General features: G+C 40.6%; 1 protein-coding gene across 2 annotated transcripts in view; it reads right to left on the minus strand.

The window, feature by feature from the left end:
• Positions 1-24547, minus strand: part of ANXA6 (annexin A6) — a 75640-nt gene that overhangs the window by 13317 nt on the left and 37776 nt on the right. For both annotated transcript variants that reach the window (XM_075210077.1, XM_075210076.1), the window contains exons 3-20: positions 23310-23400; positions 21730-21824; positions 20680-20793; positions 19999-20089; positions 19823-19902; positions 18143-18199; positions 17746-17839; positions 16857-16952; positions 15985-16043; positions 14358-14480; positions 13582-13640; positions 12492-12576; positions 10603-10684; positions 7672-7766; positions 6822-6935; positions 5480-5570; positions 4962-5041; positions 4372-4425 (exon numbers count right to left, since the gene is read on the minus strand). In XM_075210077.1, the coding sequence (XP_075066178.1) occupies positions 4372-4425; positions 4962-5041; positions 5480-5570; positions 6822-6935; positions 7672-7766; positions 10603-10684; positions 12492-12576; positions 13582-13640; positions 14358-14480; positions 15985-16043; positions 16857-16952; positions 17746-17839; positions 18143-18199; positions 19823-19902; positions 19999-20089; positions 20680-20793; positions 21730-21824; positions 23310-23400 (1560 nt within the window). The remainder of the gene's footprint in view (positions 1-4371; positions 4426-4961; positions 5042-5479; positions 5571-6821; positions 6936-7671; positions 7767-10602; positions 10685-12491; positions 12577-13581; positions 13641-14357; positions 14481-15984; positions 16044-16856; positions 16953-17745; positions 17840-18142; positions 18200-19822; positions 19903-19998; positions 20090-20679; positions 20794-21729; positions 21825-23309; positions 23401-24547) is intronic.

A 24547-nucleotide genomic window follows, 5' to 3' on the forward strand; every position in this document is an offset into this window, starting at 1 on the left:
AGCCAACTGCAGAGAGTTCAAACAGATATGGATGAAGACTAATTCCTGGGTTTTAGTTATAGTGTCAGATGGCAGTGACTGCAAACTGTGCTTGTACCAGCTAGAGACGGACAGGGTTCATAAGCGCTGCTTCCATAGTGACCGTGGGAGAGAGGAAGAAACGCTGCTCCCAGTTAACACCACAGCGCTTCAGCAAACACAACGCTGCATACTGCACTCTATAGTGACAGGGGAGGAGCGGTTTCCATTCACTCCTATGTGTCGCTATGAGAGCAATTCACTTTTATGCATGTTATACTTCTATCAAACACTGCTCAAAAAAACTGATGGCAAGGAAGAGAGTCCTTATCTCCATGAATAGAAGTTAGACCAATCTTCTATCAAAGCAATAAACGTGGTATATGTTTATATCTGGTAAGAACAGTGGTGGACGTGGGCTGGTATACGGCGGTATGCCACACTTCTTCTACTGCATTAATTGTACAACGATTTAATACCATCCACTTATCAGTTTCCATACCGCCACCTGTAAATCTCCCCTTCCACCATGGGGCAGAATGTAATCTATGTGGTCTGCTGTTGCCTTGGCACATACAAAACTTTATCTGTCATATAAAGTGAAACGATCATAAAAACTGAAAAAGTATCTTGGAGTTTATAGCAAAATACAATGTATGTCTTCTCACGTTTTGAAATAACGAGTCGAGACGTTATTTAACGTAACAGCAAAGTCATAATGGGAACCAAACTAGCTCTGGTAGGGGCACATTACTTAGCGTGGGTTGGAGTAGGACTCCCTTTAAAAATGTTACTAAAGCCTATTTCACATAGTTTAAATTTGCAGGTGTATTTGTAATATCTCGGAGTCTGCCGAAACCCAACTATAGGCCATCCCTGCATAAGAAGCAGTCCATGCTAGAACCATTGTCCTGGACGAGGCGAGATAGGACAGGCGCTGGGCTGTGAATGCTTCTACACACAGAGTATAGTAGGTATGTCAGCATAAAGCTTAATGTAACCGTAATACTTGTTTATTCTACATGTACACTCATGAGACTGTACCGTCTTCCCGGGCACCTACCAGTAATGCTTCACGGTTTTATATTCCAGGAGCAGAAGCAGGTCACATGGTGGTTAGCGTTGGTGGACTCACCAAGGAACTAAGCTTCCTCTACCTAGGGATATCGCTTCCGATACATGGATGTGGTTAGAGAGTCGGACAAGGTTTAGAATGCCAAGGAGTGTGCCTATAGGCTCCATCTACAGAATTCCAGCCCTGTCAGCTACACGCCATTCTATAGCTTCTAAAGCTACAGCTAAGCAGTTCATCCCCTGCAGGGTATCCACGAACGGCAAAATGTGGAACACATGGACATATATCTCACAACTCCACTTGTCAGTTTTTTGCCTGTTCTACAAAATTATAAAACAGAAATCTGAGCAAACAGAACATAATAAGCAAAGAGGGGAAATAAGGAGGGATTAGGGGGGGCATAGGCAATGTGACCTCACGCCTACTTCCATACACTTGCACCTAATATTATGGGAAAGTGCATAGATTTGAGGCCTATATGCCAGCAGCTGGGGTTTGTAGCAGTTCGGCACAGATTAGGCACACGACTGTTCAACTTCACCACATTCAAAAATGAGATTTCACTTAGCAGGGCAAGATTATTGAAATGAGATAAAGTGGAGGGAGAGGGTGAATTTACAGGATGTCACCGACTTGAGGGAGAATGAGAGAGGACAGCTTTTTCCTGTCAAAATGATTACTTCTCTGGCACCCGATTGGGTTTTGTTCCTATAGTTTTAATGGAAGTAATTTTAGTTGTACTTTTGTGGAAAAGAACATTTCTAGGTGACAAATATAACATTACGATGAGATCTTCCAATACACAAATATGAAATAAAGAAAGTCCCGAAGTCCCCTTTAATTTAAAGGGTCACTAAACGCAAATTTGACATTTTCAAATATAACCACATACATCCTTCAATATTAACCACGAGTATCCTCAGGTTTACCCACAAACTTCCGGGGCACAATTCCAATGACGCGCACACTGGAATGGGCTACAATGAAATACAGGCAGCCGTACATGGATAAAGGAGTGCTGGGGCCCTCATGTTCTGAATGTTGTAAGTGGCCCTTGAACAACACACATGAAGTGACTGGATAGTTAGGTAACTTCCAAATATTATAAAAGAAAAAAAATAAATATATATTTTTGCTTACTAATGGTTACAAAATATTTCACATGAAGAAAACCACTGATTCAGCTTTCGAGAAGAAACCTGCAGCAAATTCGTTAAGATTGGACTTTCCCGGCAGTACGGAAAGTTTTGCAGGGTGATGGAGATGATAATCTCTCAGTGTATCGGGCTCAGTGACACTTGTAGAAAGCAGACTGTCATTACCAAATGATCATATAGCTAGAAAACACCTTTTGTCATTTTATAGGTGAATTCCAGGCAAACAGAAACATCTAAACAAAACCACACCTCTTATTTTTCAGTACTATGGCAGTGAAAGGGTGACTGGTCCACTTTAAAGCAATCGGGTTGAACATTGAGACTGCAGTGCTGTTTTCAATAACAATTTACATTCACTTTGCATCGGGATCCTTGTTAGAAGATGCTACATTTAATAGTTCTATAGTAAATAATACCTATCTGCCATTACATTTAGGGTGCAGTCATTTCTAATAGGCTTTTCTACGTGGCTTGTATAGTGATATCTGTGAAAGGCATTCATAGCGGGCCTGAGTCATTAAAAAAAAAGTAATACAAAAAAGTGAGTAACTTTGAGCCTTGGAAAAACCATGTTACAATGCAAGGGTTGCAAATTAGTTTATTATTTTGCACATAAGAAATATACTGGCTGGTTTTTCATGTAGGATGCAAATAGACGATGGCTTTATTTTTAAACGGACATTAAAAGTTGCTCTGGGACATGCTCTACCCCAATTATAAATCTGTCCTCACATTTTAAAGTTACCACCCCCTCCAATGCAACATGGTTTTGCCAAGGTTCAAAGTTACTCATTTTTTTTGTTTTACTTTTCTTAATGAATCAGGCCACTGAGTGCACCGTGCGTTTGTTTTCAACTGCATGTAACTCCGCTCTGCATATTCCAAAGTCAGCAAGGAACTGATCTCAAGATACGGGTGTAGGCTTACTCTGCTCTACCAGACACTGCAGGAGAAGAACAATACCTATGTCAAATATAACATCTCAAAAGAATGTCGAGAAAAAGAACCCATATATTCAATTCATGTTATATGTCAATATTATAGGTCATTTATGATTATACATGAATTTTTTAAAAAAATAATAAATTTAGTTTTTTGTTGAAAAACATTTATCAGGGTGTACTTAGTGTATACTGTACATAACAGACAATTTTACAGTTGCTTCTGATTGCAGACACATGTTATAGCATGGATACGAGACTGACATAACTAGGACTCAGGACTTAGACTAGCCCTGTAGCTGGTGCAAGAGATACGGCAGACAACCAGCGTACTTCTGTGTACGCCTGAGTCTGACTTGGACGTGGCTGCACGGAACGCCCTTACTGTACATTGCCTATGTGCATACGCCCATTCATCACTCTGTTCCCTTCCCGAAATCATAGGCTGTAGTAAGTGTCGCTTGTGCTAAAGATGACTTAGACGTGGCTGTGTTCTGTTGCGTATCGTACGGCTATGGGCATGCACAGAGTGATTTTGCGGACAAATCGCACAAAATCGGCAGATCCGTTCCTTGAGGACTAGAGCCAAGCATGAGCAGGTATCGCCACCTAGAGTGCAGATTAGGATTGGAGACAACTCGACAGCAATTGTGATGCAGCAGCCTGATTTCACTAGATAAAAACAGATGTAGGCAACCTATGGCTCTCCACTTGTTGCAGAACCGAAAGTATGTTTGGCCTGAAAAGTCAGCTGGAACACCCTGGGTTACCTACTTCTGAGATAAGATAAGCCTATGGTAGGAAGTACGCTGCCATCTAGTGTAGAGCATGTGAACTTCCTGCCCCTTTGCTTGTTTCAACCATATTAAAATGGAAAATATTTTTAAATGATGGTAAAATAAGTCCACATTCTATGAAAAAAAGATAAAAGAATGTGCTGTATATTTATCACCAGTTTGAGTGCATTTTACCTTCACTTTCTGCTTCAGACACTTATATAAACTCCACGCTGAAATCACTTTCTTTGCGGAGTTGTTATTGCACACGTATTGTCAGTATATGTATGCCCGATATACAGTTTACTTCTTTATGTGGATACTGCAAATTACTGCCCATCATTGCTTCTGTCCGGGTGAGTATGAAGAGTTTAACGGGTTAATACAGACACCCCCATTCTTACCTTCGCATCCTCACTAGCTTTCTCAAAGTCTTCACCCCCCTCATCACGGTTAGCCTAACAAGGGAGACAAATATGGATGTTAAGTCATAGCTCTAAATACTCTTTGGGGCTTATTTACCAACAAGGCACAAAGTGGATAAATGTGAGGTAGCCTATAGCGGCCAATCAAACGACAGCTGTCATTTTTGCTAACAGATTACGAAATGATAGATGGAATCTGATTAGTTGCTATGGGTTACCCTGTGCCAACCATCCAAAAATTATATAGCAAATTATACAAACATCAAAAGTGTACCAGAATATTACTTTCATTGTTGTGCCAGAATGGATATGAAAAATAACACTAGAGACGTTATGACCGCTGCTTCTTTTCCTTGTATTTGTCCTTCATTAGTTCTCAATTATACAAGTATAGAAGTGGTAGTGATACAGAGACTACATGTAGGCTACCATAGGGAAGTACAATATATATATATATATATATATATATATATATATATATATATATATATATATATATATATATATATATATATATATATATATATATATTAATTAGTCTGTATCTATAGTGTGTCTGTTTCACCCACCGATGTCAGCGAGACGAGAATCCTCTTGAAGTGTCCGGATGTATCTGAGCTTACAGCATCTTCCAGGGACTTGTGATAAGCTGATGTGAAGAATAGAGATACACACTTACAACTGACAGATGACTGTACAGTTCCCTACTGTGATATAACCTCAAAAATCAATCTCATCAAATATAATCCTCATAAAAAGAAGAAAGTATCTTCTAATACCAGGATAAGATAATCATTCATAAAACGGCTGTGCTAGGGCCATAGCTTTCCCCACAGAACTTCCTACCCTTGGACCTGCTTTGTCCTGGTATGTACAGGAAAGTTGTTTTGATCGTCAGTGTGAAAACAATAGAAGCAGCATCACTAGGAGATTGGGTAGTAATAGGAATAAGGGTGAAGAAGATTAACACTGACTGCAAGTGAATGTTTCCCAGGGAGCATTGCCTAGTTCCGTCACTACTCATCATTCTGTGGATAAATGACCCTCAAAAGCTGGACAGACAAAGCCCTATGTTTTCTATTCTCACCTTCTTGATAAGCTTCATTAATAGCTTGGACCTCCTGGTTATCTCTTGTGGCCAAGATTTCAATTAAGGCTTTTTCCTCCGTGCCAGCCCCCTGCAAATCAATGGAATGGTTTACATGCCAACTTACTGCACAATGATTTATCAACAACTCTACACAGATAGACAGCAACCCGTATGGACTTCTGATTAACGCTTATCATGTGATAAGACATACCTGTCAATATTTGGAAATTCATGACATTAGAGGCTACACCCCTGATCTGCCCAAACCGTACCCATCTCATACACCCATTTCCGGGTGGCCCCGCTCCTTCCAGAAACCAAAAATCTTGGCAGTTATGTGCACAACAGCACAAAAAAACAAAAACAAAACTGTAGGAGAAATAGCTTATTAAAAATAAGTTTTCAAAGACATAAGAAAATCCATGCTTTGTCTTCAAATTAAAATTTGTTTTAAATTAATTTTTCATTGGCTGTCACAAAGACCCAGTGGAGGCAGCCATTCTGTCAGATGAACCATTATCAATGATAATGTAACCTATCAATGTACCGATTCATTGCTCAGTGATGTCACTAGTTCCTAATTAAGTCATAGGATGAATACTGAATTGCGGTTTCTATTGTGTGTAGATGACAGGCCCACATTAACCTGCACTGGGGTAGGTGGGATGTACAGCATCAAAGGCCCCTGATCCTCTCTCACCCTCATCCGGTCAGGCTAATGTACTGGCTGAATCATTCAATCCTAGCTGTGGCAATGAACACTGAGATTATTGGTGGTCCATAAACCTCCAGCAGTGCCCGGACGGGTTGGGTATGTGTTAACGGGGACGAGAACCCCGACACCTACACAAAAATCCATTCTAGTGAGGCAACTGTCCGGCACTTCACTTTGACGTTAGTGCGCCGTACATTCATGTTAATTTAAAGTGGCAATGTCTGGGCCAAACATTGCCACTTTAAATTAACATGAATGTACGGTGCACGGACGTCAAAGTCAAGTCCCTGACAGCTGCCTCACCGGAATGACTGGCTGTCTGCATCCGCTGCCGTCGAAAAGCTGGATCTTCTGTTTTAAGGGGAGTCTGTTTAGATTGCCTTCGTTTTTTTGCAGCAATCGGAATTTTCGTGTAGTTGTCCAGCGTGTCGGGGTTCTCGTACCCGTTAACACGATCACCAGCGGCCCGGACATGGCGTCGGTGGTGCAGTATGGAGAAATGCATAAGCTGTGGCCGATGCGTTATTATATGTTGTCACGGTAAATATGAGACCATTCGTGGGATCTCTGAATAGAAGGCCCCAAAGTAGATGGAGCATTAGTAGAAAAAGAATAAGTAGATACCGCCATGGCTTTATTTAACTGCTTGGCATCAAACTGGGCGGGTGTCATCATAAGTCCAAGGATCAGCTTGGCCAGCGTCCCAGAGATCTCAGACTTCAAGTCTGCCATCAGGTCCTAAAAATAAGATAAATGCAGTGTCAGTAAATCCACACGTAACAACCTACTGTAATGGTAAAAATAACATTTTATGTAAAATACAGCGTAGACTTTAAATGTATAAATCTATCTCTTAAACGACAACTGTTTGAAAAACGAGTAACTGATTTATTACCGTAAAATGTTTTTTATTTCAGCCTTGTGACTAGTTAGCAGCTAAATACAGCTATGATGTGGTTATAAATGCTGTCCTACTTTATATCTGAAATTTAGCAAATATTGTGATCATACACATGTAAGTGAGGGAAGCTATGTTGATTTTCCATAGGTTCCTTGGGAAAAACATGCAACAGGGGCCCACTGAGACGTAAAGCCTAGGGGGTATATTTACTAAACTGCGGGTTTGAAAAAGTGGAGATGTTGTCTATAGCGACCAATCAGATTCTAGCTGTCCTTTTGTAGAATGTACTAAATAAATGATAACTAGAATCCGATTGGTCGCTATAGGCAACATCTCCACTTTTTCAAACCCGCAGTTTAGTAAATATACCGCTAAATGTCTCTGGTGGTGTAAGGAACACATGGATTTATGACACCCCGTGCCAACATGCTTGATTTGTAAAATTTAGTTTATGTAAACTGTACAATATAAACTAAAAATATGAAAGATTGAGACACAATGTTAAAGGCAAAACAAACAAACAATATACAATTTCAAAGATTATTTTACGATGAAAAACCAAATAAGACTTACGCGGCCAAAGTGTGACTTGAAAGCTTTCAGTATCTCCTGCCTCTGGGAGTTTGTGCGTCTGGTAAGTATGTCAATGATGGTGTCCTCATCAGTACCTGTAGGACACACACACTCTTAACATACATGTAGTCTCTAAATGTCCTACAAGGTATAATGGTCAGATCAGTCCTATGCATTATTACCTGTTATTTGCAAACTATTTTAAATGTGTAATAATCTGCAATGAAAGTCTGAAATGGAGCCTTGAATACCCCAGGGAGAAATTTAATGTCTGGTTTTGGAAATGTAACTCCAAACATTCAGCACCAGACCCAATGATGGCAGATAAGGCTGAAGGGTTGCGATACAGAGATCAACTGCTGGAATGTGGAATGACTACCCATTTATACTAGAGATACTCAAGCTCGGTACCCCGAGAACCAAACATACCCGAAGTTAGGGGATCAGAGAACTGAGCAGAGCCAGCTCAGTACTTTCGCGCGCCCTTGGATTTGAAAACGAGGCAAAACGTCATTGTTACGTCATTGGATCTCGGGAGATTTGGATTCCATTTTAAGATCCAACATAACGGTGGGTGGGAGGGAGGTAGATCCCAAGGACAATTCCATCTTGCACCATTTTTCTTTTCTTTTCTGCCACTGCTGTGTGGCAATGTGTCCTAGATGTGCTAGGAACGGCCGTGTGTTTGTGTCATTGCTCTGTCGCTTAGCATCCAGCCAGGTCGCTGCAGTATTTGTCCGAAAGTGTATGAAAGTAATAATGTGACCTGTGAGGTGGTCAAAATTGACTGCAAATGACTTGAAATTAGTGTTATTGAGGTTAATAATAATGTAGGAATAAAAAAAAAAAAGAGCAAAATTATGTGATTTTAGCATATTTTAGGATTTTTTCTAAAAAAAATACAAAACCAAAAACACACGAGGACGGTTTTGCCAAAACCAAAACACGAAGCGAATCCAGATCAAAAACCAAAACCAGTTCATGGGGGTCAGTGAGCATTTCTAATTTAAACAATGAAGAGAAGCCCAGCCATGAGATACACCATCTCTAAGAGCATATCCAACAAATGAAAGTAGCAAAGTACAGCTGTCTGGCCAACAAATATTTTTTTATTTTTTTTTTAATAAAAGTGGAGGAATCATTTCCTACCCTGGATACAGATCAGGGGGTAAATGTATCAAAGTCCGGTTTTTTTCATCTCGCGGGAGATCGGCGACTTTGCAGCCAAAATTTAAAGCGGCGATGGCTTGTAAAGGCAAGTTTGCCTTTACAAGCTATCACTGCTTTAAATTGTAGCTGCAAATTTGCCGATCTCCCGCGAGATGAAAAAAAACGGACTTTGATACATTTACCCCAGATGTGTTTAAAACTAAGACACAATTCTGACAAATTCTGGGTCAGCTCTTCAGAGACTTATGATACATCTCAGTCAGCCACCTGTGATGTTCATACAGAACCTTTGTAATGAGCAACATTTATGTGGATTGTATCATTACTATTATTATTTTTAGGAAAGCTGCTCCTAATCAGGTTTATGGCCCAATAATGTTGTGTGCCCAGAACATCCTGCACAAGAGAGGGTCTGTTTCCAAGGGGTCTGTAAAAGCCAGATGTGCGAGATACAGAACATATCTGACTCCATACCCCATCAGCAGGCTGGACGCCCACTCCCTTCCACCCAGATTTCATTATCCAAACATCAATGGGGGTGGGCAGGGGGCTTCTGATATGTTTCCTATTAATTTCCTGTTTTTACAATTCATATATTGTCATTTTAGAATATTTTTTTGCCAAAAGCACTGTGAGTATATTATCTCTGATTAAAAAGACATGGTAATTAATTCTGTCTTCCAGCTTTGATTTAGAACCTATGGTAATGAACGGCCTCTCCGCCAAGTTCATACAAGTAATTCAGCATTAGAATGAGAGAGACCGCCAGCTCCTTTGTTATGTAATCATACAGTGGCGTGAAGTTAGCAGCGTGTTGTATTAATCTACAGGGTTTAGATGCTCACAATACGCCTTGTGGGTGAGAATTATACCGTTCAGTTAGGACTTTCCTTTAAAAGGCCATTAACCTTCAGATACATTTCATTTATTTGGGGTTTTTTTTATTGCCTTTGTGCAACATTTATTTGATATATTGGTTTCTTCCTAGTTTCCAGCTATGTTGCTTTTTGGGTATCCAATGTAGAGAGCAGACCTATGTCATAAGACAGAGAAACAAGAATTCCTCCTGCTCATATAAGCACTTCGCTGACAAGGAAATCAGGAAGAAAAAAAACAACGTAATTAGTAAAAGTTGCAGGAGGCCGTGTACAAGGCAGTAAATTAACATAAGTAAAGATACCTCTCCAAGCAAATTAGCAAACCTGATAACTATCTACTATTAGAGAAATTGTGCATACTGAAAATGTGGCCTGGGGAGCCATAAATTTCCCGTTTAGGGCAACACAGGATTTAAGCCCATCCGGTAAAGCTGGGTACACACTACACGGTTTATGTCCAATAATCAGCTCAACCAGCCGACATACGACAGCTCGTTCAAAAGTCGGGTCAGTGTGTGTAGTGACATGATGGTCGAAAGTCTGCCCAAATGGACGATTGTCGTCTCATTTGGTTGGTCATACCGTTTAATATTTTCGTTCCAATCTCGTTTCCGCTGTGTTGTGTGTATAAACTTCCGACCGATCCACAACAGTGAGTACGAAATTACAGTCATTGCTCACGACAACATGGCTGTAAAAAGTCGCTAACGGGACGTCCGCTCTTCCCTTTATCGTCCAAAACAAGACTAGTGTGTATGCAGTCCATGGACCGAGCGATCGGACCATCGATCGCATGTAAAAATCGATCGGCATAAAAAGTTGGTGAAAAATTCTGTAGTGTGTACCCAGCTTAAGACAATTACTGACCAGTGGACAACCTTACCAAATCCTTTCATGGCTTTCCTCAGAGCCTTCCCATCACTGTCTGCATTGAAGTCAGCTGCAGGCTGTATGGTTCCTTTCAACTAAAGGAAACATTATAAAGTATAAGAACAAGAAATCTATTTACCAGGATTTTATCACCTATTCTATTCGGTAAATGTGCTGTTTTTCCATTATGTTCTAGGCTGCAAAGATTTCTGTGTAGGACAAATACTAGATAGATGCCCGACAGCTACATCTCCCTCATGTGAAATATGTGTCATTTGAGATGTAAATCATAATTTTAGCTAATAGCCAATAGCAGTGTTTCATTAAACATTTTAGTATCCTATAGACGTTCCATTAAATTTTCTTTTCTAAATCTCACATGGGAAAAAAAAAAAACACGTGGACTGAAAAATATCTAATCTATAGATAACTATTGAATTTATGATGTGGTTTGCAGGCTGCAGTAATCTAGTTCCCCAGTAGGTGGCACTATATACATTTATTTTGTAAAGGTTTATTTTAATGTTGATTTAACCTGATGCAGTGCCGTAAGAACACCAGCGTTTCAATCAGCAAATATTTTAAAATAAAATGATTCCTAAGGTGTCATTGGCTTAAATGTAAAATTGTGGAAACCACCAGCTACTTAATAGGTAAACATCACAAAGTTATACTGAAATGTTTTTTGTATTGTCACTCATATATCAAAAACATATTGTAATATTATATCATATTTTATTTAAAAACAATTTTCTATAAACAAGGGATACAAATTTTGTTATCAGTACCCGACAGTTAGGAGGAGCTATAAAATAGTAAATGTTTAAAGGAAAAAGAGAAAGTCTACTCAAAATATATTACTCTTTTTTTTTTTTTTTTAAATGTCTCCAGTATTTATTGCAGTTTTCTCATTCACTGTTATTATATGTTTTACCATTTTTAATATAGCAAGCCAATTTTGTGTCACCTGCTTGTACCTATGTTATTATGGACGGTGGCTAAGTAGTTAGCACTTCTGCCTCACAGCACTGGGGTCATGAGTTCAATTCCCGACCATGGCCTTATCTGTGTGGAGTTTGTATGTTCTCCCCGTGTTTGCGTGGGTTTCCTCCGGGTGCTCCGGTTTTCTCCCACACTCCAAAAAACCCCCAAAAACATACTAGTAGGTTTGTTGGCTGCTATCAAATTGACCCTAGTCTCTCTCTCTCTCTCTGTCTGTCTGTTAGGGAATTTAGAGTGCAAGCTCTATTGGGGCAGGGACTGATGTGAGCGAGTTCTCTGTACAGCACTGTGAAATTAGTGGCGCTATATACATTGCTGCTGTTGATTATGGACGATGTCACTGGTTGCCAGGGTCAGCCTAGCATGGCATCATTGCACCATGTCTAAACAGGTTTTAGAAATGGGCTGGGTGCATTACAAAGACGGTCAATTTAAAAGGTACTGTAATTCAAATACTGTAAACATTTTAAAAATATACTTTAGATAGACTTTTCCATTTAATCATAGTCATCACTGACATTTTGCAGGTTGCTAAAGTAAAGGGTATTTAGAATACAGTTCGTGCGTAAAAACAAGAAAAGCCAAGAGAAAAAGCTAACAATGCATTGCAATATTTTGCTGGCACCAGTATGCATTGGAAAGACAGCAGAAACGAAAGAATAATCAATATAAAGTTACCAGTGCTATTATATGAGGAAGCAAAGTGTTAGCAGCAAATCTAGTGGAAACAAAAACAGTTAGCTGGTTAGTGGAATCACGCATTTTAGCTTTGGCTAACGTGAGGCAAGCAAGCGGCAGAAAGGGATGCTGGGAGCCCGCTAGCTGGGTTATATTGACAGTCAAGTCAAATAGCAGCAGGTGCGGCAAGGCGGAGGGGGGGATATCATATTCTGTTCCAACCTCAATGCGTGAAGCAGTGGTCGCACTAAGTTCCCATTTCTGATAGGCGGCTTGGGCGGCTTCTGGGAAATATTCCCCAGCGGCGCTATAAAAAGGAAAGGAACAGCTCATATGGGAGATTAACATTCAGATAATATATTTATTATACACTGGGTCCTTTAAGCAATTTCACCTTTTTCCCCTCACACTTGGGGCCTGCCGTATGTTTGGGCCATACTGCAGAATATAAACATTATTGGCATACCAAAGATGGAAAACAATCATCGTATTTGGCCGATTCGACTCTCGGTTCATACATCGCACACTGTTATATATTTCTCTCCAGAAACTGGTCAAAAAATTCTATTCTGTCAAACCCTAAAGAGATATTTGTCATTCTTATAAAGGGGAACACCGCCTTCATAAAATGTATTTATTGTTGTTGCCCTTATACATAACAACCAATAGGTTGTGTAAGTGCAGACGTATAATAGGCAAAGGTCTGAGTTAATTTGGTATTGTATAAAAGGGCTACAAAACTAAACAATCCGCCTGGACAATGGAACTCTATAAAAGGTAGAGATCCCCTTTAAGTTAAAGTTCTCTGACTTAATGGGCATCCTTAGTGACAGAAGTCTACAGTGCTTACTGGGGAATCTGATTGGCTGGCATGTGTGCAGACATCTGCTAACCACGCTCAGTGGGCTAATCCTGTAAACACATCCAGTTACCCAAGGCTGGTCTGTTCATAGGTCTCATGACCGTTGGTACAGCCCACAAAATGGCTGCCTCCATTGTGTGTAGGCTACAGGTGCACTTTAAGGCTATGCTTAACCATATTTTCTCTACGTTGGTTGTCTTCAGGTAGACTGTTATGCAAACTAGCCTAAATCAGGGAGCGCTAAATAGAAAATGCACTAAGCTATAGTGCCCACTTGGTGGTGCTTAAACATTTCTTTAATCTATGGTACATATCTGAATTCTTGTATGTGCTCCCAACGCGATAAAGAGAATGGGAACCAACATAAAAAGAAACAGTAACAAAACTATGATCTGAAACCAGTGAGCATTGTGTGACAAGAATATATAAACTGCAGGTGGATATACGTACTCATCGTCTCCACCACACAGGTTCAGAAGAGCCTTCTTGTATTCTCCAGATGTGTCATTCTGAAATGAGTATCAGATGGATTACTAAAAACACACGTTCACTACAGAAGTGAGGGTTGAATCCTAAATCATTTCCAATCAGTTTACATTCTAAGAGAAGTCAGCAGGCAGAGGGGTGAGCATTTCAGCTTCCATTTCCCCTCATTTGCATAGAGTGCCAGTGGCTTTTTTTTATTAGGTTGCCAGAGAAAGAATGAAAGGTAATAAAAAGTAAACATTTCATAGCAATTTCGTGCATGGTATAAAGGTAGTTTTCATATGAATAATTCAGAAAATGTCATTAAGGCAGACATGTCCAGTTATACCAAAGACAATTTTTGGATAAAGACATTAAACTCACACTCAAGTTGTTTTGTATAAGATCTACCAGTAACGTTCACACTGTTAAAACTTGTGTTTCGAAACATTAGAGGACACTTGTGAACACTGGTAGACAGGTAATCACACAGTATAGAAAATGAGAACAGACTGATTGGTCATATTGGGTAACACAACACAATACTCATATGTGCCCTGATTATTGTACACATTACACTTCCAATGCGTAAAACTATTAAAGCACACAACAAGGGGACCACACACAGAAGATGACATCAGTAATAACAGACTGTATTAAGCAAAGCTCTTTTAAAGGTAACATTTCAAGTCAAACTGCCTTATAATTAAGGGTCAGTGGTCTGTGAAGATGGATTATACTAGGACACACTGGGAGATTACCTTTATCATGGAGTACAGCGACTTCTCATAGTGGGTTCGAAAGGACTCTCTAATATCCATCATGTCAATCTCACTGCGTGAGACCATAATCCGGATCAGAGTGTTGTCCTGTGTTCCCATGCCCTGGAAGGAAGAAGTTCACATCAGCTCTGAAAAGTCTCTCTGCAAAATCTTCCCCAGCAATGGGTGGAATGTACTAAAATCTCTTCAAAATAGTACTACCATTAAAATAATTAACATAAAAAAAAATATACACAACATTAGTGAAAACTGTTAGGTGCTTTATGTAACATTCATATTACATACAGATGGAAAATTAGCAATTGATATGGACTTTTTAATGTGACAGATCAATGTAAAGAATACCAAACATTGCTCGGACTGTAATCCTTGTTGAAATTTCTCATTCATTTTACACTACATTTACTGGTATGCAATACTGTAAGATTCTCTCACTGATTGATATCACAGTATAATGGGGCTGTGCTCACATCTATACATTTGACAAATGCTTCTACAGTGCATCACGTTTGATGCATTTTTGATGGACTAAGCAGGACTCCATTCAGATGAATGAATGGAATAAGGTGAGCGAAGGACTAGTTCACACTAGGACTCGCTGACCAGACACCTGTCGTCTGTAAAGCAGACAGAGACCTAGGGCATGTTTACCCCCACCTTACACTAGTATGGGCAGCATGGGGTCATGAGTTCGATTCCCGAGCATAGCCTTATCTATGTGGAGGTTGTATGTACATGTGTGTGTGTGTGTGTGTGGGTACATGTTAGGAAATTTAGACTAAGCTCCAATGGGGCAGGGACTGATGTGAGCGAGTTCTCTGTACAGCGCTGCGGAATCAGTGTCGCTACATAAATAAATGCACGCTAAGGACTGCTGCAATAGCAATGTGTCTGACGTGTATCCGACTGTCTTAGTGTGAGCTCAGGCAGACATTTGGGGGGAACCCAACCCTGTAATTTGCCGTGTGCAGTGGGATGGAGAGTAGGGACACGGAAGGAGTGAAGCGTATAAAAGGGCATTTACAGGGAAGCACGTGCACTAAAGTCCCAATAAAAACGTTGGTAAAACGATATAAAATGACCCGGACCTTATACCAAAACTTCAACAATACTTGTATTACTTTTCAAGCACAGAAATCAGGACTCCTGTGGGGCACAAAACATTCTTAGTCTACAATGTGCCAAATGAAAAGAAAAACCCCAAAATTTTTTTTGGAGGAATATCATAAAAAAAAGTGTCTAAAAAGTTCTCGCGATTATACAGTTTTAATAATCTTTAAAAACCGCACCCAGCGGGCAGTACTGTATACAGTGCCCGATATCCTTATGCTGTATGAAATGCACTATGAAGAACTTAGGGGTAGATTTATCAAACATTTTAAAATGTAGAGGTGTTGCCCGTAGCAACCAATCAGATTCTAGCTGCCATTTATCTAGAAAATGATATCTAGCATCTGATTGGTCTGTGGCCGTCAGCAGGTCTTCTATCAGATGGTGTTGTGTCGGTGATTTACTGACAGGACACACAGGAAGCAGCATCTTCAGTAGGACGTGGGGTACAAGTACATTACACAATGATAACATGGTTGTGTAGTATTGCACTTACTTTCATTGATTTGTACAGTCGGGAAGCAAAGTAGTCCTTGATGCTGCGAATACATTTTACTGGAAGGAAACAAGACAATATTACTACCATGGTAACCATGTTGACAGAAATCAGATTGAGCAGCGTTAGAGAAGGTAAACGTCATTATTCAAATGTCCTCATAAAACAGATAATAAAGATTTGGGGGTATATTTACTAAACTGCGGGTTTGAACAAATGGAGATGTTGCCTATAGCAACCAATCAGATTCTAGCTGTCATTTTGTAGAATGTGCTAAATCTATGATAGCTAAAATATGATTGGTTGCTATAGGCAACATCTCCACTTTTTCAAACCCGCAGTTTAGTAAATCTAGCCCTTGGTGTAGAATTTCTTGGGATATTTAGGATAATGCATTTAAACCATTAGATATGTTACTATTTCACTTTCAATGGGTTTACTTTTAATAGCTGCACTTCCAATGACCATATATGCATTACCATTTTTTTTGTATTCTGCATGCAAGTTTCTATCCTCTGATTATAGTTTAATTGCACAGTACCATTTCTCTCGTTCTTTATACTGCATGTAATTCTCAGCACTGTGCTATTATTATTATATACGTGGGGACACTGCACAGTACGACTCCCATCGTTCTCTATACTGGGTGTAACGCTCACTTCATATTATGTACGCTGTAGATTTAGTGACAACTTTGAGTGATCTATAAAACCCTTAACAGCAAGATCATAAAAATGATATTTCTCTTCAGTCTATCAATGTGCTTTACATGGCCAATGGTTAAGTGAATACTTAATATGAATCATGTCATCAGTCTCTATAAATAAATGTTGCCCACCCTTATACTGACCCAAAGTCAGCAGAGCACTTACCTACGGCCAGCATCAATTTCTCAAAGTCCCCCGAGAGCTCTCCCTTTATACTTTCCTCGATCTTCTTCCCTGCAAGTTTCTCATACTCTTCAAAAACTGCAAGACAGGCATGTTCCAGTTATAATTATACCAATTACTGTGTATTAATATTTACCATTTGCCGTACTAACTTATTAATTTTCATACACTAAGTAGCTATATTATTTTTGAAATACCATGTGTCTGAAGTAAATGACATCTTCATATATTTGACTGAATGGAAAAATGTAAAGTACTTCACAAAATTAAAAGTATATTGGTTGTATTATAGCTTGAACCAATATTGTTCTCAAGATAAACTTCAGCAACGGAAACGATGAAACCAACAAAACGCGATAATATCTTACATGCTTATACACCCTCCACAGTAGCAATGAATTAACTGATCCCTTTACGTGATGCTGAAGGGCCTCTACTACTGAGCATACAGTCCAAGGTAGCAATGAATTAACTGATCGCTGTACGTGATGCTGAAGGGCCTTTACTACTGAGCGTACCCTCCAAGATAGCAATGAATTAGCTGATCCCCGTACGTGATGCTGAAGGGCCTCTACTACTGAGTGTACCCTCCAAGGTAGCAATGAATTAGCTGATCCCTGTACGTGATGCTGAAGGGCCTCTACTACTGAGCGTACCCTCTAAGGCAGCAATGAATTAGCTGATCCCCGTACATGATGCTGAAGGGCCTCTACTACTGAGTGCTGTCAGTGGTGTGTCTATAACTCTTTGTGGTTGCGACTATACAACTATAAAGAGTATACACAGGATATGTCATTTATGAATAGCGTAACAGAAGTTCTGACTATTTAGGCCTCTAATTCATCTACATAATTCACCAATAAGCACTCACCAAGTTGAAGATGCGACACGCTCCGACTTCCCAAAATATAGATAAACTGAGCCTCGTCCGTGCCCCATTTTACTTCTCCAGCTTCAAATAAATCCTGAACACAACAGGAAAAAAAGGATTATCCACAAATCCCAATCACAGAGTGTAGTCACATTTACACAAGATCACCATCAGAGTCTATGGGGCCACAAACAATTATAAGCGAATTTAAACTAAATTACTAAATACTAAGAAGTTAAGCATAAAGGCGTTCCCTGACTCTTAGGCCTGTGCCCCCCTAAACCTTTATGGCAGATACAGTATATACACATAATACGTGATCAACATGGCTACTGATTGAGGGACATTTCCAGTAAAATTGGATGCACGATACTGGTGTTATGAGCATAGACGTTACCCTTGCATCTTGTTCCACCAGCTCATCGCTCACAACATCATCTTCTTCCCGCGTGCCCTGCAACAGAAGACCCACAGTTTGGCGGCTTAGGTGTACACTTAGGCAGCATTGGTAGCAGTCATGTACATAAATAAACACCAGCCCCCGATTTAGAAAAGTATAGGTAGAAAGCAGGTACATATATATTGTAACTAATAGCACAGAGGTCACCACCCATATAAGTCAAAGATTCCATCAGCCAATAGCAGTTTCCACATCGTTCCTTCAATCTCTCCACCATGTAGTTATTTAACCGGTAGATTGTTTTTGGCCAGACCCTTTGGCAATTGCAGGCCAACGTCGTCTAAAATGGCCAACTAAATTACCACGTGTGTGATCAGCTTCAGGAAAATCCAAAGATCAATTCTAGAGCTGCACTTATCTCACGCAACAACCGGACCCAGATCTATTTAGAAGAGTACTCGGTCGTCCTCTGGTTACTATGACAGTTGAAAATAGGATTTCTACTGAACATTTAGATGAAGATTCTAGAATTCTGACTGATAAATTGCCTTTCATTACATTTCTACAGTGTTCTTCAAAGTACACATTCCCAATGGATTAATATGCGAGACATCTGGGAAGATGAAAAACAACGTGTTACCAGGATCGGACCCAAAAAGCCGCTCTTCCATTCATTAGTATTAATTTGACAGAGAAAACATTGGAGCAGATGACATTCCACAATGGTGATGGGGACTGCAAGGAAGTACATTTATTACATTGTATACATGAAGAGACGTACGTGGCTAATACTTTGGCAGAAGATACTACTTTGACTTCAGGAACAAGACATCTGCTTTGAGTCTGTCTTTTGCTTTTCTGCAAACAGGTTGTCAGCCTTGAAACATACAGTTTTTGACCACATTATACTAGAGATGGACAGAGGTTGACATTAAGAGTAATTAATACATTGGAGGAACAGAGCACAGGACTTGCTTTGTGTGACCTGTGAATCAGAAATGTATATTATCATGCACAGAGGAATGCGGACTCAGCCCATTTTGCATGGGATTATGGGAGGACCTGCACAGATGAAGGACATAACACACACTATATCGCCCCAGATTATGTGTCTGTAGAGATGAGATATTTAAATGGTCATTATCAGGTGGAGATACAGCATGTTTAAAGTGCTCCTTAGTCTGTGGGCTGGTCCAGTGGCTTTGAGGCTCCACAATATAACCTGAGATTTTGGAAGCAAGGTAACAGAGCTGGCTGCATGTTAACCAAGATCCTGCACATTGTCTGGGATCTTGACGTTAATCTTCGAGTCTGCCCATTAACTGCATTTTTCAGTTGATTACATGAGGAAGAAACCATTGTTTTTACGGATTTATGCGCCCCCTTTCTCAGACTGCCTGCACCAATAGGCCCATCATATTGCTAGCTGCTGTGTACATTAGCGAGTGCAGCCATCTTGTGTGCAGTGGAGACTGCTAGGCACGATTACATAAAACATAGGCTTCCATGTACTACATTTCTTAAAAAGGAACTCCACAATCATATTGGCCCCAATCCGGGGACTCCTCACTTCAGAAGAAACTTGTTCCCATTGCCGGGGTGACAGACACTTCTCCAGGATGATCATTATAAATGGCTGTCAATACAGATTCATTGCCATTAACAGGGTTTTCTCACCTGCAGCAGAACAATTAACATCTTTTTAAAGTGACCACTGGTGTCTTTGCAGACATCTGACTCCAGGTCTCTGTCATAAGCTGTAATGAGGCAGAGAACATAGATTGGTACATACGTAACTTGCAGGCATATTAACACACCATCAGCTATTGTAGTAGAATCTATTTTTCCCTTACCGTCCTTATAGGCCTGCACCAGTGCATGAATCTGCTGATTATTCCGAGAAGCCAGGATCTCAATCAGACATTTCTCATCAGTGCCGGCACCCTGAAGTACAACCAATCACAGAGAGGTAGATTACCCCACAGCTAAATGTGCACAAACCTTCCATACAGCATATTCAAATGTGACTAATTATATCAGTAATAGACAAAATAGTTTATTTATTCTGGGTAATAGGAAATATAAGGGGGTATATTTACTAAGCTGTGGGTTTGAAAAACTGGAGATGTTTCCTGTAGCAACCAATCAGATTCTAGCTGTCATTTTGTAGAATGTACTAAATAAATGATAACTAGAATCTGATTGGTTGCTATAGGCAACATCTCCACTTTTTCAAACTCGCAGCTTAGTGAATATACCCCAAGGTCTTAAAATTATTATATTATAATCTGGAATATAAATCTCTGAGTCTTTCGAAAAGGTATCTGTTGCTCATATGGCGATTAAAATACCAATAATTACAAAGTCAATAGATATAGCAGGTCTGAAGCTGGCCACAAGATTTCTTATGACTGAGCATATTCTTCTTTGTATAATACACCTCAAGCTGTTTTGGCGCATGTGTATTAGAAACACTGAAGTATTATTCCATATTATCGTTATACACCTGGGTAGAAGGAGAATAGAATACTTACATCCACAGCGTCTTTAATCTCCTTAGCGTCAAAATAAGCCGGGGGGCGCATCAGTCCTACAATAAGTCTCTCAAATTTACCAGTCAGCTCATATTTCAAGTCTCCAATAAGATCCTATTGGCAAAACAACAAATACTATACGTTACAGTATATTTTTGATTACTAGACAAAGCAACACCGTTAAATGGAAAATAAAAGGATAATTGTCCCATTGACTTTTACGGAGGTCTACATAGGCAAGCCGAGGGGAGGGGGGGGGGGGGGTTCCTAGTGCCTGGAAACCCCCTCCAAGCCTGGGGCACTGTATAATTAAAGTGTCTGGACCCTGTCCCCGCTTCATACGGCTCTGCTTGAAAAGGGAGAGCTGCGTGCCTTTAACAGTAGTGCATGCAGCATTGCCCATGTATATTATGGGGATAGAAAGAGTTGGAGAGCAGCCAAGCACTGTCTAATATTATAGCTACGACCCCATGCATGCTGGTCACGTCACGCCCACTGGCGGCGTGGTGTGGAATCACCCCTCTACAAATCCTGCGTTTGCCCCTGGTCTACTTAATTTTTAGCAGCTGAAATTTCCAGCTCCCCAGTAAACAGATAGAAAGCAGAAGAAAATTGGAACAGAATTTCTTGCTTCTCAAACAAAAAAAACTGGTAAGAGGCTATGACAGCAGTGGCTGGGTGTAGATAGACACATGCATATAGCAAGTAGGCCAAAGACAGACAATCTTATCCAAAAGATAATTGTGGCGATGCAAAGTTGGTCACAACATGGGTGTGAATTGCTCAAGCGTAGACAAAGGGTATTTATGCCCTTGAGCAGGGCAGTACACATCGCAAATCTGCATCGTCAGCATACGCACCCGATTTACACCCAATCATTCTCATGTGCCACCTGTGTGACACACTATTAGAGTCTGCAGTTAGTGACACTTCCCCGAGTGACAGGCTTAGATGCGCCTAAAAGGCAGCAGAGTGTCCCTGACAATCATGTTATAATATTGGAATCTCTGCATGGAAGATCTGATGCATGTAAGGAACTTGTCTTATTACCTTGCCGTAGAGCGACTTGTACGCCTGAATGATTGTACTACGCTGCTGGCTGCTCCTGGAGGTGATAAGATCCAAGATGGCTTCTTTATCGCTGCCTAGAGATGACACAGAGACATGGGGGTAAAACACTCACTCCAGACTCACATGGGCACTGCTATAAGCAACATGCTGTGTTCTTACCAGTAAGGGAAGTTATGTATATAATCTACTGTACATAAGCCAGGTGCAGTAAAGTGACAGGAACCAGCTCACTGGAGCTTACAATTCAAAGGAGGTGAGAGAAATAAAACATAATTGTCTGTTTTTTCACATTGGGTCAACCACATACAAGTAATGTATATATCCATGAGGTTGTACAAGTCAAGTTTGTCAACTGCTCATATAGCTGTATGGAGCAGCCGGCAGTAGGGGGTATACTAATCATTATAACATACTTGCCAACTCTCCCGGAATGTCCGGGAGACCCACGCATTCTGGGTGGGTCTCCCGGACTCCCAGGAGAGTAGGACAGTCTCCCGCATCTGCCCACTTCCTAATGAAGTGGGCAGAATTAAATCCAAAATGCTGTGATTCACCAGGAATCGCGGCGTTTGTGTCATTACGTCATGGGGACAGGGCCAAAATGACACGATTTTCAGAGCACCGCCCCCTGCACGCCCACCTGTACCCGAGAGCTCCCGGATTATACTTGTCATAAGTTGGCAAGTATTCATTATAATATGCTTTCCTATCAGATACCAGAGACCTTAATATACACCAATTATGTTAAGCAAGGCCATTTAAGCTGAGGGCACTTAAAGTGCATGGGTTTATGTCTCTCAGGCCCTTACCCATTCGGGGTTAAAGTTGTATGAATCCCAGCCAATACGATCCATGGGGAGTGGCATAGTCACTTCAATAGTAACTCCCATGGATTGCTAGATCTTTCCTTCCCGCACTTTCACGGATGCCTCCCCGCCCGCCCAGCTAGTTCTTGTTTGGTATGAACAATCTTTTTTACAGAGGAGGCGCAGTTGGTGGGAGAGCAGTGCAGTCAACGACTAGTGACAACGGTGGTTATGTTATTTTGGCCGCATGTCACTGCCCCTTTCAAGTAACATTACTCTTGATCCTTCTGAGTGGAGGATCCCTTGGCGTGCTTTGCGTGGCCGTCAATGTTGAGTCCAGAAGGGAGCAGTCATGCCGACGCCTGTTTAACACCGGCCAATGTTAAGGGAGTATTCCTTGGTTAGTTTGAATGCCATTTGGGCATTGCAGTATTTGGTTAGATGATTAGTTGTTTAGTTGACTGCAGTTTGCTCTCCCCACCACCAGGTGAATTTCATTTAATTGGTTTATAATTAATAAAACTGCGACCTTTTGCCAAAGAAGCTATATGTGTCCGTGTCTTTATTTCATTAGTTTAAGTTACACTCATTAAGGTACGAAGGTTGGTAAGGTGCGTGAAGGAAAGGACATTAGCCATATGCAATTTATGTTATAATTTACTGGAGTTTATCAGTAAACTAGAATCACTTGTGTACGATCTATAAATAAACACAAAGTATTAACTTACATAAATGTACAGAATTTTTACTTACCGAATCCCTTCATGGCTTTATAAAGTGCTTCGGCATCTTGGCTAGCATCAAAGTCTGGGTAATCCCTCACAGACCCCCTATAACGACCCCCCTGCCACAGAGGAGAAAAGAAAACCACAAAGATTAGACTATAGGCAAGGTCAAATAACATCAATACAAACTAATACTGGGCCCTAGACATGAAAGAGGCCCAAACAGGGGCATAACACAAAATCATCGAATCTCAAAGCATTAGGAGGGGAAGGGGAGGGGGAATTCATATCTTCCGCTCTGGGTGCATAGTGAAGCTCCGCTTGGACTTCAAATTTTAGATCTGAAAGCCACCGCCAGAGGAGCAGAACGAGGGCGCATACCTGCCAACCAGCTTTATCCCTATTGGTGGGAAAGTAGGTGAGGGCAGCAGTGAACAGCAATGAAGGGGTTGGCATTAGGCTTTTAACCCTTTATTCTCAATTAATGGCAGCCATATCAACATTAACCATTATCTTTCAGGCAATAATGTTGAGCAAGACCCTAAAGGTTGTAAAGCTCTGCTAGTACATGGAAAAGATTTTACCAACGCACCCAGTCACCTAGCCAGAGCCCCAGGAAATACATCAGCATGTAGTTGGCTCTATAACACAGATCTAGCAAATCAATGCCCCGTAACACCTTTAAAATGGTGTAAACCGGGGTTATGAGAGGAATGGAGGAAGAACGGATGCGCTAAGCAGCAGCTGATGCTCTGGCTAGGGGGAGGGGCGTGTTAGTAAGCCTTTCATGTGGGTGTACTGCAGCTTTAGGGATTAAAATGAGTCTTTAAAATGACGCATTTTGCGCTATTGCGTTGTGGGGCAAAAATTACGCAACTCATCAATATTTAAAAGTTAACAAATATGAAAAAGCCTCATATTTTTTCCCCTTTACCCTAAACGTTTTCTTTGGATATCATTTTAAACTACATAAGACCCAAACTAGACACTCTCTTATTAAACCCGGTGCCTGTGTTTAGCAGCAAATTAGATTGCCGATGCTTAAATAGACACCAGAATATATGGGACACATTTATTTTTGCAATGTACTTGGCTTCCTGTTTGCCTCCATTCTCCTCCCCATACCATGGCAATGCCCCTGTCCTATACAACCCTCTCATCACCTATGCACAGAGCCTGATTAAAGGAATGGAGATCCCTGGGCTAATGGGGCCCCCATTCCCGCCCCCGGCCTGATCATTAATGCCGCTGAGCACTGTCAAGTTC

This window comes from Mixophyes fleayi, chromosome 4, assembly GCF_038048845.1.
Source record: "Mixophyes fleayi isolate aMixFle1 chromosome 4, aMixFle1.hap1, whole genome shotgun sequence".
In the NCBI taxonomy this organism is placed as follows: domain Eukaryota; kingdom Metazoa; phylum Chordata; class Amphibia; order Anura; family Limnodynastidae; genus Mixophyes; species Mixophyes fleayi.